General features: G+C 34.1%; 1 protein-coding gene across 2 annotated transcripts in view; it reads right to left on the reverse strand.

Annotated features, from left to right (window-relative positions):
* Nucleotides 1-381: 381 nt before the first annotated feature.
* Nucleotides 382-17,620, reverse strand: part of ANKRD50 (ankyrin repeat domain 50) — a 51,042-nt gene continuing 33,803 nt past the window's right edge. For both annotated transcript variants that reach the window (XM_010389098.2, XM_030925554.1), the window contains 2 exons: nucleotides 4,884-8,434; nucleotides 382-3,415 (listed from right to left, as the gene is read on the reverse strand). In XM_010389098.2, the coding sequence (XP_010387400.1) occupies nucleotides 4,887-8,434 (3,548 nt within the window). In that variant the 3' untranslated portion in view covers nucleotides 382-3,415; nucleotides 4,884-4,886. The remainder of the gene's footprint in view (nucleotides 3,416-4,883; nucleotides 8,435-17,620) is intronic.

The following is a 17,620-nucleotide window of genomic DNA, read 5'->3' on the forward strand; positions in this document are numbered from 1 at the left end:
TGCAACAAACTCCCAAAATATCCACCATAAGATGGCCATAATATTCTGATGATCAAGGAGCACACATGTACAAAATTTATTGGATTACTGCAATTCTCAGAGGCACAAAACCTGACATGTTGTGATGTAGTATATAATCAGTCGTAGGGGGCGGGCGGGAAGAACATTAAGTCCTTAAAACGGCTTAGGAAGACAAACACTAGATCTTTTTGTTTTTCTACCTTCCTTTGGACAGTGTTATATTTCCCTTTCTTCTTTGCAAAATGTTTCTAAATTCATTTGCTCAGGATGTATTTAAGATAATAACTTAAAACAACAGTTGTTTACACTCTATGCATATCATGCATGTTCTACTGGTTCAAGGACAAAATTAAAACAAGATTTTCTCTGTAAAGCAAATATATTTATTATGCACTTTCATATACATAGGGATTTTTTGAGTAATATCATACAAGGGATAAAATAAAACTTTTACAATGTGAAATTCAATGTACACTTTAGGCTATTTACATACCCCAAACCAAAGGAAAAATAAAAAGAAAGCATTTGTTTGCAACTACATTTGCTGAGAAGTGTAAATGGAGGACATTAAGCAAAACAAATATTTGCATAGCCAAACAATATTGAGAAAAGTATTTACTTCTATTTTTTTAAGTATCAAACTATTTTTTGGTGAGAATTCCAGTGAGGGTGAGGGTGAAGACAAAGAACAAAAAATATTCACTGTACTTTGCAGTACACACTGATTTCAGGTCATTTTTCCTTCCAAAACCTTTCTTAGAAACATTCAGATTTTTATTTCATTACTGTACTTTTATCACTTTCCTTATTATAAACTCATGATATTTAGGGAACAGACACAGACGGAATGTTATAAAAATGTTATAAGCACATGCCATCATAGTTGTGTAGTGGCAACAGCTGATTTATAAAATTTAAAGATTTTAATTTCAAAAATATCTATTAAGGAGTTTTATATTTGGAGGACAATTTTTACTTTTTAATAGAGCAGAAGCCATTTTCATTTAGAGTATTAAATCCCCCACAGAAACAAATAAGCAAAGCAGGGCATCTCCAGCACCCATCCTATCATCCTTATCCTAACTCAAAGTCATTTATGTTCTATTCTAAAACATAATTTATATAAAAAACATCCGAGGAATACTTACTTTTGAAAATCGTATTTTTCCAATAGGTTCTCTTCCTACCAACTGCTTCAAGTGTATATAGTATGGATATGAAAACATTTAGCTCTTTGAAAAACATAAATCCCTTATGCAATGTCATATCTTTGCCCTTTGGACACAAGGTGCAATTTTGTAAAAACAATAAAATTAAATAAATACAATTTCAATAATTCAAAGTTAATAGAAAAACTGGCAGCTTTCAGGGTTCTCTTTCTAAAGAAAAATACATGTAATAGAAATTAGAGCTTCATCCTCTATAGTAATGTAAATGTACTGTATTTATGAGTAAAGTTGGTTCTAATAATAGTATGTGTTCATATTTATTAATAGACTCATTAACACTTTTAAGGCTACTTTGCAAGAGTCCTATTAAGTGTATTTAATAAATGTCCCATAGGGACAAGAATTCAATACTTGAAACATTCACATTTGAGTTATTAATATTGCCATGTCACCTTAATATCAATTGAACTTATCAACTTATCTCGTAGTCCTCACTATGACTCACAGATGACAGACAAAATGAGTTTTGCTGACTTTAAAAAATAAAAGCGAGAAAAGCCTTACAGTAAGATTCAAGTGAAACATTTATCATAATTACACATTTCTATTTCTACGAACAATGTATCACGTGTCCTTCATATATGAAGATGACATTACTGACCTTTGTTACTAGGACATATTCTAAAGATTTTGTTCTAGAAGTATCAATGGTTTTGTGCTGAATCTCCAAATTCTCTTTCCTCATTCCTCCTTATCAACAGTACATGAAAAGAACAGAATTTCTGGGCTCTATAAGATTAACAGGCCCATTCTAAGATCAAATTCACAACCTTGGCTTCTGAACTGTTATGACAACTTTTCCAGACATATAAACGACCCATCTAACCTACAGCTCCACTGATTTAAGAGTAAGGAGACTAAGGCTGTGGGTCACATGCTCATTTGAACCTATTTTACCTTCCTTGTCATGAATTTCTCTCTTAACCCTGGCATCCAGCCCTCCTGCATGCAAATGTACAAAGAAGAAAACAGGAAAGAGTATGAGGATAGAAAAGTGCAAATCCATCACTATTAAGTCACAATAAAAAGTACATGTGCTATGATTGACAGGTGAGTGGTGTCATCTGTGAAGGACAGCACATTTTATATTCATCAAGAATAATCATTCATCCAACCAAACCATTAAAATTAATCCAGTTGATTTTGAGTGGGGCTATTTTGGTCATGCAGCAATTTACAAAATAGAAACAGCTGTGAGAGAAGCCAGCAAAATTAATTTATTTAGCCAGGAGGAAGAGGTCAGTTTAGTCAATGAATTATTCAGGGATCAAAAATCTACCCTTAGATAGTCAGGTGCATTTCTCTCTGCACACACATGAGACTGAGGCATGGCTTTGTCCCTGAGAATTTTCATGCCTCAGGAATGATAGTCTGTCTTCTTAGAGGTGGAATGACAAAGTGAATGGAAGGTGAAATTGTATCCCAGTGGATGAAATAGGACTTTGTTCTGCCTACAGACTGGTTGGTTGTTTGTCCTGATATGTTTAGCCAGAGATGAGAAGAATTCTACTGGGAAAATCCAGATTTAAACTACTTAAAGCAGCTCCCTAAACTACTACAAAATATTTTTTTAATCTGCCAAGAAATCATTTTTTCATTTCAATGTGATATTTATATAGAAACTGATTTTTATCCAATGCTGAAGGTGTAGTGAACATAGAACAGTTGCAAGATTTGTTTTATTGAGTAACATTTTTAAAGATACAAGAAACAGGCCATACACTACAATACAATGTGACTAAAACAGTATGTTTAAGTTTCTTTTGCCACAAAAAGAAAAAAAAAAATAAATACAAGGAACACTGCCTTTTCATATATATTTGATCATGGCACATGCACATTTTTAAATCAAATCTTAACTTAAAATACTCAATTTTTCTTTTCAGCTTTTATCAGGGAACTGCAGTATGTATCTGCATTTTTAAAAAGTGCTTATTCCTGTGTAGTGAATACAAAGCACACAAAATGAAATTTTTTAAGCACAGAGGGTTACACTGAGAAGGCAGCCTTACTATTTAGGCACATTACAGTAATTAAGGTAACTGTACTGCAGAGATCACATTCTTCATTTTTTTTTTTTTCCAGCAAATCAACAGGCATATGTTTTTATCCAGTAGCTGAAGAACCACTCCATCACAATGTCTTCTGTTTCACAGAATAGGAAACTAATGCAAAAGTTAAAAAAAAAATAATAATAATTAATTTCTACATTGTATTACAGAGCTACATATCATTTTAAAACTTTATATAATACATTTACCTCTCCTTATCTTTATCTATATATTTACCATGCAAAGCACACAGTAGACTTAACTATTATTTAACTTATAAGGCACTTTTTAAATTCCACAAAATGTTTACCTTAATTCTGGTGTTTCATTTTTAATATGTATTTATACTTTGCCTTTGAAACAGATATCATGAAAGTTGAAACGATGTACCATCAGAACTAATTATTTTAAAAATGAATTGCATTTGGGGACTGAATTAACTACTTTATTCAAATTATTTTTGAATGACATTTGACTCATCACCCCTAGATTCACACTGAAGGCTGTTTATTATTAGAAGATATGGGGAATTTATCTTTAATAGTATTTTACCTATCATATCCCTAAAATATATTTACAAAGAAGCAGCAAAAAGGAAAGACTACAATTTCGTTAAAGGAAGAAAAATCATTAAGCAAAGTGGGATAAATATAGCTGCAGTGTAACCTAGGAAAGATCCCTAATAAAATCTTCAGATTTATCTCCAACATAGGAAATGTGCTTCTGAAAAAGCATCTAAAGTATAAAACTTTCATATCTATTTTTCTACTAACGTCCCCTGTATTATTAACGAAGCATCCTTTGTCACGGGGAGGAGAAATAAATATTTTTATTTAATAAATATGACTATTTTATCTAGGTATAAAGTGCCTTAAATACCAATATTGCAAAAACATCCATTTACCATTCTTCACATCTATGCTTTATGTGTGAAAACTTTACTTGGAAGATTCTCAAGAGATCATAAAACATACCTTCTACTAAGTTTTTTACTTCTTTCTGGGTGAAAAGGAATGAAATTAATATTTACTATCTACTAAGTGCTACAGACATTGTTGTACTCAAACCAAAAAGATGAGTTTGAAACAGCCCCTCCCTCTGCCACCATCAAAATTGTTTCAAAAGGAGGAAATAACTGAATAGGAAAGAATTCTTAATCTGGGATCCATAAGTAGTATATTCATTCATTCGTTTGTTCACTTATTCAACAAATTTTTACTGGGAAACTACCATAGGTCCAAGTACTATTCCAAGTACATGAAATACGGTAGTGAACAGATAAAAATCCCTAACCTCACACATGTTGTATTTTTAGTACAGAGGAGAAAAATAAATATAATGAACAAAACATCTCAAGTATTTTAAATAGTAAGTGCTTTGGATAACATAATGCAGGAAACGGGGAAAGGACTGCTAGAGGCAGGAGAATTCTGATGTAAAGGGGTGATGAGGAAGGTCTGGCCCAGATGACATCCGAGTAGAGATTAACTGAGGGAATTGGCCTTGTGATCAGGGAAAAGAGCATTCCAAATAGAGGGAACTACACTTTTGTTTTTTACTCTTTATGTTGACAAAATATTACCTTCTATAATGGTGTTTCCTTTTTATAGTTGAAGCTAGGGTCAGAACCTTCAATCTGAAGCTTCAGAGCTTGTTTAAGGCTTAATTCTGTCTCTGAGGAAGGGTATCCCTCCAACACTTCCTGATGCCCTCTATCTTGCATTGTTCGTGGGACTGAAACCCTACCAAGAAAAACCTGGTTGCTCTGAAGATGGTAATTTGGATTTGTCATTATTCCATTTCTCTTCTTCTGTTCCCCACTTTGTTGGTGAATAAGAAACTGCTGTTGAGATCGACCAATTTCCTGCTGAGCTGACGGTATCGTAATTTTGCACTGAGATTCTGCTGGCATTTGTTTAGGTGGTGCAGCAGTCCCGGATTTGGCTATAGGTCCTCTTTTATCAAACTGAGTCATTTCATATTCTAAAACCTTTGGCTGTGAAGAATTACTTTGTTTCGCTTTTTTTCCAGCTGATCCAGACTTGGCAGAATTTTCTGATTTCCCCCCTTTATTTGCTTTAGTTGACTTCAAACTGGGCTTTACTTGACTCCACTCAAATTCACTACTTGGTGAATTATGACTCTGTCCTAAGGACTGTGTTGTGGAAGATGGGGAAACAATTGACTGTCGACTTCTACTGCGTGGCAATGAATGCTGCTGAATTTGTTCTGTAAATGACAAGTTATGAAAGCTATCAATTGGCACTGTTTGAGCTGTTGCTGTAGATGAAGTAGTTCTCAAAGATGAATTTTTTGAGCTTTTTAGGGAATTATTTGACAGTGATGACTTCTGCCGGTCAACTGTAGAATCTGGAGATTCTGAAGGAGAACTAAATGCATGAGCTGGCCCATTAGGTAAACCACGTAACGAAGGCTGCATATCCCCTCCACCAGTACTACCAGAGCTATTTGATTTAATTGTTAATGACTGCATTTTTGAAGACACTGACTGTAGAGGTTTTTGTTCCATTGTGTGAACAGGTGATGGGGAACAGCCATTCAAACTAGATGCACCGTATTTTTCTAATAATTTAATTATTTGAGAATGTCCATTTTTGGCTGCAACACGCATAGCAGTGCGTCCAAATTGATCAGCATGGTTTGGATCAGCACCATGCTCTAATAAGACCTGCACAACATCAATGTGCCCTTCCTGGGCTGCAATACAGAGTGCAGTTGCACCTTGGTTACATGTATGGTCAACTATAGCACCATGCTCAATTAGTAGCTGAACCACTTTTACATGGCCCTGCCAGGCTGCAGACTGCAAAGCAGAGCGCTTTTCGTTGTCTGCAGCATTGACATCAGCATGGTATGCTATCAGAACCTGCACCATTTCCATATGGCCTTGCCAACAAGAGACATGAAGTGCTGTCCTTCCTTCAGCATCACTTGCTTCTACATTTGCACCATTTTCTAAAAAATATTCGGCCATTGTAAGTTGATTTTCTAAGGCCAAGATATAAAGTGTGGGCCTGCCATCAGCATCTTTGCAGTTAACATCAGCTCCATGGCTAAAAAGCAATTCAACAATGTCCCTGTGCCCTTCTAACGCAGCAACTCGCAGTGCGTTTCTTCCATCATAACCTCTTTGATCAATGTTAGATTTGTTTTCCAATAATATTTGAACACAATCATAATGACCCTCTTGTGAAGCTAATATGAAAGGGATTCGTCCATCATTGTCAATCTCATTTGTTCTAGCACCTTGTTCAATAAGTGCTTCACATATTAATCTGTGCCCTTCGAAAGCTGCCATGTGCAAAGGTGTCCATCCAGCATCATCTCTGTGATTTTCATCTAACCCTCTATCCAGTAGAGTACGTACCACCTCAACGTTTCCTTGTGCTGAAGCTATACTGAGGACTGTCCTACCTTCACTATCAATACTATCCACAGCTGCACCCCAAAACAAAAGTGTATTTACAACTGATGCATGACCCATAGAAGCTGCTGCTAAGAGGGGTGTACGACCATTGTTATCTGTGTGATCTACATCTGCTCCCCCTTCTAGAAGTAAGTCAACCACATCAACATGTCCTTCATAGGCAGCTACCAGCAGTGGAGTCATGCCATCTTTATCACAATGATCTACTTCAGCACCTCGATCGATTAAAAGGCTAACAACTGATGCGTGTCCTTTACTTGCAGGCACACAAAGTGCAGCTACAGAGAGTGCAGTCCTGCCATCAACGTCCTCATGATTTACTTCTGCTCCATGGTCCAGGAGGTGTTCCACAATCTCCCTATGTCCCATGTATGCTGCTGCTATCAAAGCAGTTCTACCTTCATTATCAGCTTTGTTCACTTCAGCACCATGTTGTAGCAAATTCAGAACAATATCCTCATGTCCTCCCCATGCTGCTGCTCTCAAAGCTGTTCGGCTATCAGCATCTGCACAATCCACTTTTACGCCAGCATAAAGTAGTGCAGAAACTACCTCAGTATGGCCACCCCAAGCAGCAGATCTTAATGCTGTCCAACCATCTTGATCAGTATGATTAATATTTGCTCCACACCCAATCAAACAATTAACCACCTTAGTATGTCCTTGTCTAGCCGCTAGGGTGAGTGGTGTATGTCCATGAGCATCTTCTATCTCTAAATTTGCTCCCCTAGAGACAAGTAAATTGACTACATCAAGACTGCCACTATATGCGGCATTAGCCAATAATGTTCTTCCATTTGAATCACACTGATTTACTGAAGCTCCATTATCTAATAATGTCCGAATGGAATCCTCTCTTTCTAAGGCTTGTCGAACTATGCATGATGTGCGATCGTCTTCACTGTTGACATGAGCCCCAGCTTTAACCAACAGCTGCAGTACTTCTTGTTCCTTGGGTATTAAAGTAGAAAGGGAATCTCTAACAGGTGTACCGTTCCATATCATCCACAGAGCTAACTCCGCTGTCTCTAATTGTAAGTTTGAGTTAATTAAGTGCAAGGCAAATTCTTGTGCTTCCAATGGTGTTAAATTCTTGGCTTGACAGGTATAACTCATGGCCAACATTCTGTGTCCTTCTGCTGCATTACATAAATACTTCTGAGTACAGTGTTTCACATCCAGAAGCCACTCTGCAAAACTATAGTGAAACAGTATTTTTGTATTTCCTAGTCCATCAACAAGAAGTTTGGAGAGGACATCTAACTTGCGTTGAAAATCTTCCAAAGTTAACGACATGTTTTTGGTCCATACTGCATGATATAATTCCGTTATGGTCAAAGGTCGGCAGGCTGCAAGAATCACATTCAAAATAGGCTGAACCTTTGCAAATTGTTTTCTTACAAAAAGTCTTTGGCATAGCCAGAGATATAAGCCGTTTAGAGTTCCTGGGATGTCACGAATTTCTCTTAACATAATAAAATTTTCTACAACTCCATCTAAAACTCGTTCTAGGTAAAGAAAGCATCCGCTGCTTTTAATGTGCAGTTGATTTAACATCTCTGCAGTTTCTTTTGTGAGGTGTTGTCGCAAAGCTTCTTCTTGATCTAAACGATGAAGAATGTACTGCTGAACATCCTTGACAATATATGCCTTCCGAAGGTCATCTAAACTTATTTTTCGAAAACCTAAAGAAGAGATAAAAAAGTAGATGTCATCAGTTGAAAAGGATTAAAGAAGTTACCATATCTTCAAAGATAATGTCTTCAACATATAATAAACTAACAAACAAATCAATTAATAAATTAATACTAATAAGCAGATCAATTAATACCTATTAGTATGTAAATCAGTTTTCTTTTCTTTCTGTAAAAGCACACTGATGGCAGAAAAATTTCATTTTCCTACCTACAAATCAAACTACTTATTCCTTTAGTAGCTTGGTGCCTCTCTCAACTCCATTGTAATAGATACTAATTAAGAAGCAGACAGTCTTACATAACCATAAAAGTATCCAGTTAACATTATCTGAACTCCCAAGTGATTAGGAAAAAAAGTTGCAGGAGATATAACAAGTAAGGTTTCTTTTTACGAAATATTTTCCATATAAATAATTTATATTAATTAATATTAATAATTTATATTAATCAAGTGCATAATTTATACACTTGAATGTACACTAGCCTTAATTATGTAACTGAATATTTACATCCAATTAGAATATTCAGTTATTGCATTTGAACTACATTACTGTACATTTTATCAAATTAAAATAACTAAATCTCAGACCATCAATAAATAGCTTGAACCAATTAAGATCCAACTTTTTGGCCAAATTATGGTAAAAAAACTTCAGCACTGTAAAATAAATAAAAAAATTTAAATCAACCTAAAAGTATACTAGCTATAGCTATTTTAAACTCATTTTAAATTCTTTAAAGGAAGCCATAATTTCACTGTCTAAAGGGAGATGACATCATGATGTACAGATATGAATTTATTAGATAATTGTGTATTCATCTTACAGAACAAAAAACTGCCGAGTGAATGAACTTACCAAGTCTCTAACATGACCAGATTTGCATTTTGAAGGAATATTCTAACATCTAAAGAAGAACTGGAGCAAGTCAAGACTAAGGGAAAAACCTTTTTTAAAGAGGCGGTGATAAACTCTAGATGAAAATCACTATGAGCCTGAACACCCATGGTGGTGGCAGCAGTTGTAGCAGCAGCAGCAAAAATAACATGATGGACTTGGGAATTTTTAATCAGAGCTAGATTATATAGTGTTTGGTGAATGTGGAGAATTAAAGAGAGAAGGAGGAGTTGAAGCTGACATTAACTTGTGGTTCTGCCAACAGGAGTGAAAAAGAGACCACTGAAGGACAAATAATAGGTCTGGAGAAAAAGCTGATGAATTCAATTTTGTAATACTAAGCTTTAAGTATGTAGATAAAATGGACAGTTACTGAAAAAAACAACCTACCAAGAATGAAATATGAATAACAAAGTTGTCCTAATACAGTCTTTTGTATATAGATTTATATAGCCCTAAATCTATATAAAAATAGAATCTAATTTTACATATATGTGTATACACACACAATTATTAAATCCTTAACAGAAATAATTTCAAAAGATAAATTTCAAACAGACCTGAGTTTAAATGCTGAGTCAGCCTGATATGGTTTGGCTGTGTCCCCACCCAAATCACATCTTGAATTGCAACTCCCACAATTCTCATGTGTTGTGGAAGGAACCTGGTGGGAGACAACTGAATTATGGGGGCAGGTCTTCTCTGTGCTGTTCTCGTGATAGTGAACGAATCTCACAAGATCCGATGGTTTTAAAAAAATGGCAGTTGCCCTGCACAAGCTGTCTCTTTGCTTTCTACCATCCATGTAAGACTTGACTTGCTCCTCCTTGCCTCCACCATGATTGTGAGGCCTCCCCAGCCATGCAGAACTGTAAGTCCATTAAACCTCTTTTTCTTCCCAGTCTTGGGTATGTCTTTCTCAGCAGCGTGAAAACGGGCTAATACACTTCCTCTTACCATTATGTATTTTTAGTATATTTTTAAAATTTCTCAGGCCCAGCAGAATGGCTCAGTCCTATAATCCCAGTACTTTGGGAGGCTGAGGCATAGCTGAAGCCCAGGAATTTGAGACTTACCTGGGCAACACAGTGAGACCCTGGTGTGCACCTATAGTACCAACTATTTGGGAGGTGGAGGCAAGAGGATCGTCTGAGCCCAGGAGTTGGAAGCTGCAGTGAGCTAGGAATACACCACTGCACTCCAGCCTGGGTGACAGAGCAAGACCCCACTTCTAAGAAAAAAAAAAAAAAAAAAAACTTATCTGTCTTCTCTGCAAATCAGTTAGTAATCTGTGAAATTTGCTGTCAATCCTGTTAAATACAAAAATACATTTTTTTGTTCAAAGTAGATACATGGATAATATTTTCTAAACTTGAAAATATTTGAAATTGAATTCTATTGACTTCATACAAGGTAGATAATTTTTAGGGTGTGCTTGGAACATAGCTCTTATTGAATTTTTCCCTCGAAATCATTTTGTTTTAGCTTGTTTTATTATTTCTTTTTTTCCTGAACTCTTTTATTATTTTTTTCATCCTGGAGTAGAAAAATTTTGCCAGTATATCTCTACATCTATTTATTTTGTATTTATTTTGCTTGGAAGAGAGGCAGCTTCATCGATCTTTATCTATTGTAACTTTTGCAGCTGTGTTCTTTTTCTCTTCTTAAATTTAATTTTTACCTGTGTAAAAGTAGTGTATAATCATCAAATACACTGATTTAAAAAAATACACTGATTTAAAAATGTCTCTCTACTCCCAAATCCCAGTTCTCTCACCTTAGAAGCAACTACATTCAACTCCTTTCACTATTTCTTCTGCTATTTGCCACCATATTACTAAATAATGTGTTGTAAATAAATTGTTATTTTCTAAATTTAAACAATTATTTATTGACTTTGGACTATAGAAAATATCTAGCTCTCTTACAACTCCTCTGCCAACCCAATCAATAGTTATCTCTCACTCAACTTTCTTCACACATTTTTGGTCAAATCAATATTTGCTTTCTCCATTATCATGGCTATCAATTAGGTCAGATATATCAAGTAATTGCTCAATTCCATTTATATATTGCAGACATTTATTTATTTATTTATTTATTTATTTATTTATTTATTTATTTGTTGAGATGGAGTTTCGCTCTTGTCACCCAGGCTAGAGTACAATGGTGCAATCTCGGCTCTCTGCAACCTCTGTCTCCCAAGTTACAGCAATTTGCCTGCCGCAGCCACTCGAATAGCTGGGATTACAAGTGCCCGCCACCACGCCCAGCTAATTTTTGTGTGTGTGTGTGTGTGTGTGTGTGTGTGTGTATTTTTTGTAGAGACAGGGTTTCACCATGTTGGCCAGGCTGGTCTCGAACTCCTGACCTCAAGTGATCCACCTGCCTCATCTTCCCACAGCAGGCATTCTTTCTGAGTATCTCCTCCCTCCTCCCCAAGCTGAACTTGTGGAGCTCTAGACCTTCAGCACAGCTGATATCCTGAGACTTTTCTTTAACCTTATCTTGGGAATTTCCTTTGTCACTTTTGTTTGTCTCTCTTTTTGTTTTATTTTTCTTTCTTTCTTTTTTTTTTTTTTATTATACTTTAAGTTCTAGGGTACATGTGCATAACGTGCAGGTTTGTTACATATGTATACTTATGCCATGTTGGTGTGCTGACTCAGCATTTAAACTCAGGTCTGTTTGACTTTAGTCATTATGCCACGTGGGAGCATTACTCCAGGAGCTCGGCAATGTCCCCTTCTCCTCATTTTTCCTCTCTTGATGTTTATTTCTCTTTATTCTGAAAAAAAATTCTGTAACAGATTCTTGGGCAAGAACTTCCAAACTCAGAATGCAAAAGTTTATTAATCTTTCCTAAAAAGAAAAGAAGAGAAACAATCTATTATTATTATTATTATTATTATTATTATTATTATTATTTTGCAGTGAAACCACAACAGCAACAAAAGAAACAAAATCTATCTGCTGAGTGCTGCTGGATTCTGGAGATACAGTGTGTTAAAACGGATATGGCACTGTACTACTGAAGGGTCCATTCCAATGGGGAAGATGGACAAAGAGACAAAAAACCAAAAATAAAGTATTAACTTCTAATAACTTTTAAGAAGAAGAAAAGGGACTGGCAGAAAAAATGATGGGAACCATGGGGACTACTTTAAATTGGGTGGCCGGGAGAACCTCTTTGAAGAGATAAGGTTGAGGCTGATTTGTGGCAGGTGAGAATGAGCTCATCACATGCTAGCTGGGGAGAGAGCATTCCAGACAGAGAGACTCGAAGTGGCCCAGTCGTTCTTTGGTTGGCAAGAATGACTACCAAAATGTCTAGTCTGGTGTGGACAAATACCTCTCAATAACTAATCCTATTATTTTTTATTTTCAAATATTTATTTGGTTTCTTGTGTGGGCGGCATAATTCCAGCCACTAGGAAATATACTCTTTGAACACAAAGAGCTTACGGTCTAGGAAAGAAAACTTGCAAGTCAACTGGAGATAACCAAGTGGAGTGGAGAGGCTTTATATAAGAAGAGCACCTAATCCCAATTTGGGTAGGAGTGACAGAATCAGGAAAGGTTTACTTAAACAAACAGTGCCTAAGCAGATGTAACCCATACAGCAAGAACATACAGGGGCTTATTATTGTCTTCTTGAGTTGGATAGAAAGAGTTAAGTAGATGACTTCAACAGTGTTATGAGTTGAATTGCATGCCCCACCAAGTTTGCATGTTGAAGTCCTAACCCTGAAGATCTCAAAATATGACCTCTTTTGGAAACAAAGTTATTGTAGAAGTAATTAGTTAAGATGGAGTCTTTAATGGTGGGCCTCAATCTCATAGGACTAACGTCCTTATATAAAGGGGAAATTTGGACACAGAGGTAGAGACACACAGAGTGAAGAAGATATGATGAGACATGATGAGAAGATGGCCATCTACAAGTCAAAGAGAGATGCCTGGAACAGATCTTTCCCTCATAGCCCTCAGAAGGGCTTTGAAGGGCCTTCACTTATAGATGAAGAGTATCCACACCCTGATTTTCTGGCCTCCAGATTTGTGAGACAATAAATTTTTGTTGTTTAAAAAAAAAAAAAAAAAAAAAAAAAAGATAAATTTCAATTATGAAAAACTCACTCTTCACCAAAGGAGGGTTCAAAACATACCTAGAAATTTACAGCAATCTACATTTACCAATGATGTGAGACGATTTGCCTCCAAATCTTGTTCTGTGTGTTCATTTGTTTTTGGCTTTATCAATTCACTTAAAAATTTAAGTTAGATAAGGGAAATACCTAGTACATTGCTAATAAAATAAGTTACTTAAGAAATAATACTATCTTACATTATATAGTGTTTTAAAGTTTCTGAAGTTATGTAATACTTTACATTATTTTAATGTAATACTTTATATTACATTACTTATTTACATGAAAGATCATATAAAACATTATGAATAAATATCTAAAATTTAAACCTAATTAACTAAGATGTAGTGGTTGGAACTTGAGATTATTAAGATGGAAACTCCACAGTAAGAGGAATGGTTCTACAGAAAAGAATAAAAGAGAGCAACCTTTGTTGAGAGTCAACTATTTCTAACGCAGCACTTTAAGTACTCATTGTATAAACTTCCTTGTCTGTTAAGTCTGTGAGATAAATATTTCTATTTTTAAAAAATGAGAAACCTAAAGCTCAGAAAGGCTAAATAAATTGCTCACAGTAACACAGCTAGAAAGTGATCAATCAGAATTTTGATTGTTTTGTTTGACTTCAAGTTTGCTCTTTTCATTAAGATAGGAACAAGAACAGAAAGCTGTGAAAGAAAACTCAAGTGTTTGATAGGGGAATAGAGGAGGGAGTAGGCACATAGGATTAATTCTATAAGAAAGTATAGAATTTCATAAAGAAAACTTACAAAGAATTTATAATTTAGAGAATAAATCTCCCCCTAATCTAAATACTTAATAATATGGAATTTAGACAGAAGAAATTATGATGTTCATTATCAATAATAGTTATCTGTTCATTAAAACAGAATTAAGAATATCTATTAATCAACAACTTAAATATCTTGAGTTAAGGTACTGAAAATAATTACTTTTTAAAATTACAACTTCTGACTAATACACATGTAATCCTCCTATTATGAACACACACAATATATTGCTATCAAAGCACTTTTAAACATAAGATAGGGTTGAAAAATAATCAAACCTTCTAGGGGAATAAAAACATGACTTACTGAAATGATGGACCACCTACCTCCCTATTGCTTTTCTATTCTTACTTGAATAGAAGTATTTTTCTATTCTATTCTTACTTGAACTTTTCTATTCTTACTTGAAACATTTCTATTATTTTCTATTCTTGCTTCAATTATTTGTCAGGGTATGGCATTACGTAGTACTGGTGAAAACAGAGTAAAAAAGAAGACCTGTGCCAATATTTATAAATTGATGCTTACTGAAATTACTTATTATCATGAAGAAACTGTGAGGATGAGCAATATGAAAATAAAACCTAAAAATATAACAATAAATTTAAGCAAATGCCAGCATATTAATATACAAATAACATATGTAGGCATTAAATAGCCATTAAAAAGACAATATGGTGACCCTGAAAGGTTTGTCAATGTTAAATTTAAAAAGCAGAAAATCAAATTGATATATAGCATGATCTCAACTAGGAAGGGAAACATATACAGAATTTAACACAACGTGTTAAGAGTGTTTAATTATTATTTCACCTCTGGTGTAATATTTGTGTATGTTGTCATTTAAAATATGTTCTAAATGGAGTCTGTATTACTTTTATAATCAGATAAAATAAACACATAAATAATCTTTAAAAAATCTTGGAAGGTTAATTTCTTGTGCACAAAATGTTTTGAAATAGGCCGCTATTTCTTTAAGTTCCGTAACAAGGCCTAACAACTATCAGCCTATGATAATATCCTAGTTGTAGTCAAAATTCTGCTTAGTGCCAAAGTGATTTTCATTAGATTAATCTGAAGCCATTAATGAAAATGCTAATGCTCAGTATGGTGAATACATCAGAAATGTTATAAAAACTCTCTTTCCAAAGGCTTAATCCTCAGATATGAGTAGGTGAAGCCAATTTAGACATAGTAAAGATCTTAATGTTACTGGCTATGATGATAATTTCAAAAGCATACAACTTGAAACTCATACATTTCAACTTAAAGCATAAGCAAAAACCAGAAAGATATGTGTAGGACACATAGAAGGAAAACTGGAAAATCTAAGGAGAAACTTGAATAAATGCACAGATATGCTATGCTTATGAGTAGAAAGAAAGCATATTTTAAACAGCAAATTATTTCTTATTTAAATTGCAATTTTATCAAAATCTTAATTTTTTTGGCTTATATCACTGACAGTTATAATTTAAAATATGATATTATAACCTAGAGGAATGCAGGTAAAATACATAATTTAAAATAATAATATTGATGGCTAAGAGGGCTGGGAAGTAATTGTACAAGAAAATTACAAAAATTAAGCCCAATATTTTATTTGCAAAATAATGCTCATAGATAGTTTAGAAGAGTAGATGAATAGTTTAGAAATATAGTAACAGCACACAGACATATCTATACGTACACACACCCAAACTTAATGTATGACGGAAAAAAATCACCAAGTAATTGTAAAGGAAGTCAATAAATTGCTGAGAAAATTTATGATTTTACAAATTATTTAAGTTAGAGCTTTATTTCATATCTTTCAGTAAAAAAAAATTATATATGGGCAAAATCATTAAAGGTAAAGTAAGAATACGGAATAGTAAAGGACAATACATTAGTTTACATATAATATACTTCATAATAATCATTACAATTTTAAAAAGCTGAAGAAAACAGATGCAAAGAATTGAAAAAATATCAAATAAAAGTCCTGAAAATCAGTAAGAAAAGAACTTTGACTTCCCAATAAAACATAAAGGTCAGAGAGCAGAATTTCATGGAAAAAAGGGAAATTGATGAAACAGGCATAAGGGAGAAAGGGTTCAACAGTAAACAAGAAGTACAAATAAAAATGATAGCGTATTTTTCATATATCACATTGACAAATTTAAAAAAGACATAATTCAATACTGGTGCAAGTAAAAAGAAACCACCCAACACTTTCAGGTAGGAATATAATGATATATATCCTTTTGGAAGGCAATTTAACAATACGTATTAATACCTTTACCAATATCCTTATATTTTTACCTCAAAATTCCACATCTACCATGAACAGAGAGGTGGTCATATTTATATACAGCCCAACATTTTAAATAATTAAGATCTCAAAAAAAAAAAAAAAAGAAAATTAACTGGAGTTCAAAATATACATACTCTATAATCCAACAATTACAAGTCTATGTTTATAACATAAACTTTCAGTACATGTGCACAATACATGAACAAGTATGTTCATGAAGCATTTTTGTAACAGCAAAAAACTGAAAATGATGTAAATGTCCATGAAAAGGATAATCGAAAAACAATAGAAGGTTTATTGATGGGAAGGAGTACTATCTACCAATTAAAACCAATGAAACTGATTTATAATGAATAAGGCTCAAAAATAATGTTTGCTAAAAAAAAAGAGAAATAAGAATAATAGCAACGATATATTTCTGAAGCACTTACTATGTATTAGGCATTGTCCTAAGTGCTTCATATGTAATTTGTCATTTAACCTTACAAAAATCCTATAAGAAAAGTAATATTATAATCCTCATTTCATAGATAACAAAACAGAGGCACAGAGAATATAAATTGTGTAAAGTCACATGGCTAGTGAGTGGTAAAAGCTAAGGTGGTGTATGCAGTGTTTCATTTATGTAAACTATAAACATACATAACATAAAATATGAGCTGAAAGCATATAAAATAAGTTAATAATACTGGTTTTCTCTAATGAGGAAAAGAAAAGAATGGTGACACAGGCCAAAAGGGGCTTCTACTTTACCTACGCCTGACATACTAAGTGCTATATAAGTGTTAGCTATCGTCATTTAAATTACTAAACTTTTACCAACTCCATTTTTATCAATAACAACAAAAAAGAATGTCATATGTGAAAACCAAAAGTGCTGCCATTAGTAGCAAGGGAATTGAAGAGGGACAACCTGAAAGAAGAAATAAAGCAGCTTACAGAAAATTATTTTAACAAACTAGTAAGATTTCAACATACTGTAAAATGTATAGAACTACTCAAAAGTTATATGACCAATTAACCATTAACTTAATTAATGTCTC

Source organism: Rhinopithecus roxellana, chromosome 2 (assembly GCF_007565055.1).
Source record: "Rhinopithecus roxellana isolate Shanxi Qingling chromosome 2, ASM756505v1, whole genome shotgun sequence".
In the NCBI taxonomy this organism is placed as follows: domain Eukaryota; kingdom Metazoa; phylum Chordata; class Mammalia; order Primates; family Cercopithecidae; genus Rhinopithecus; species Rhinopithecus roxellana.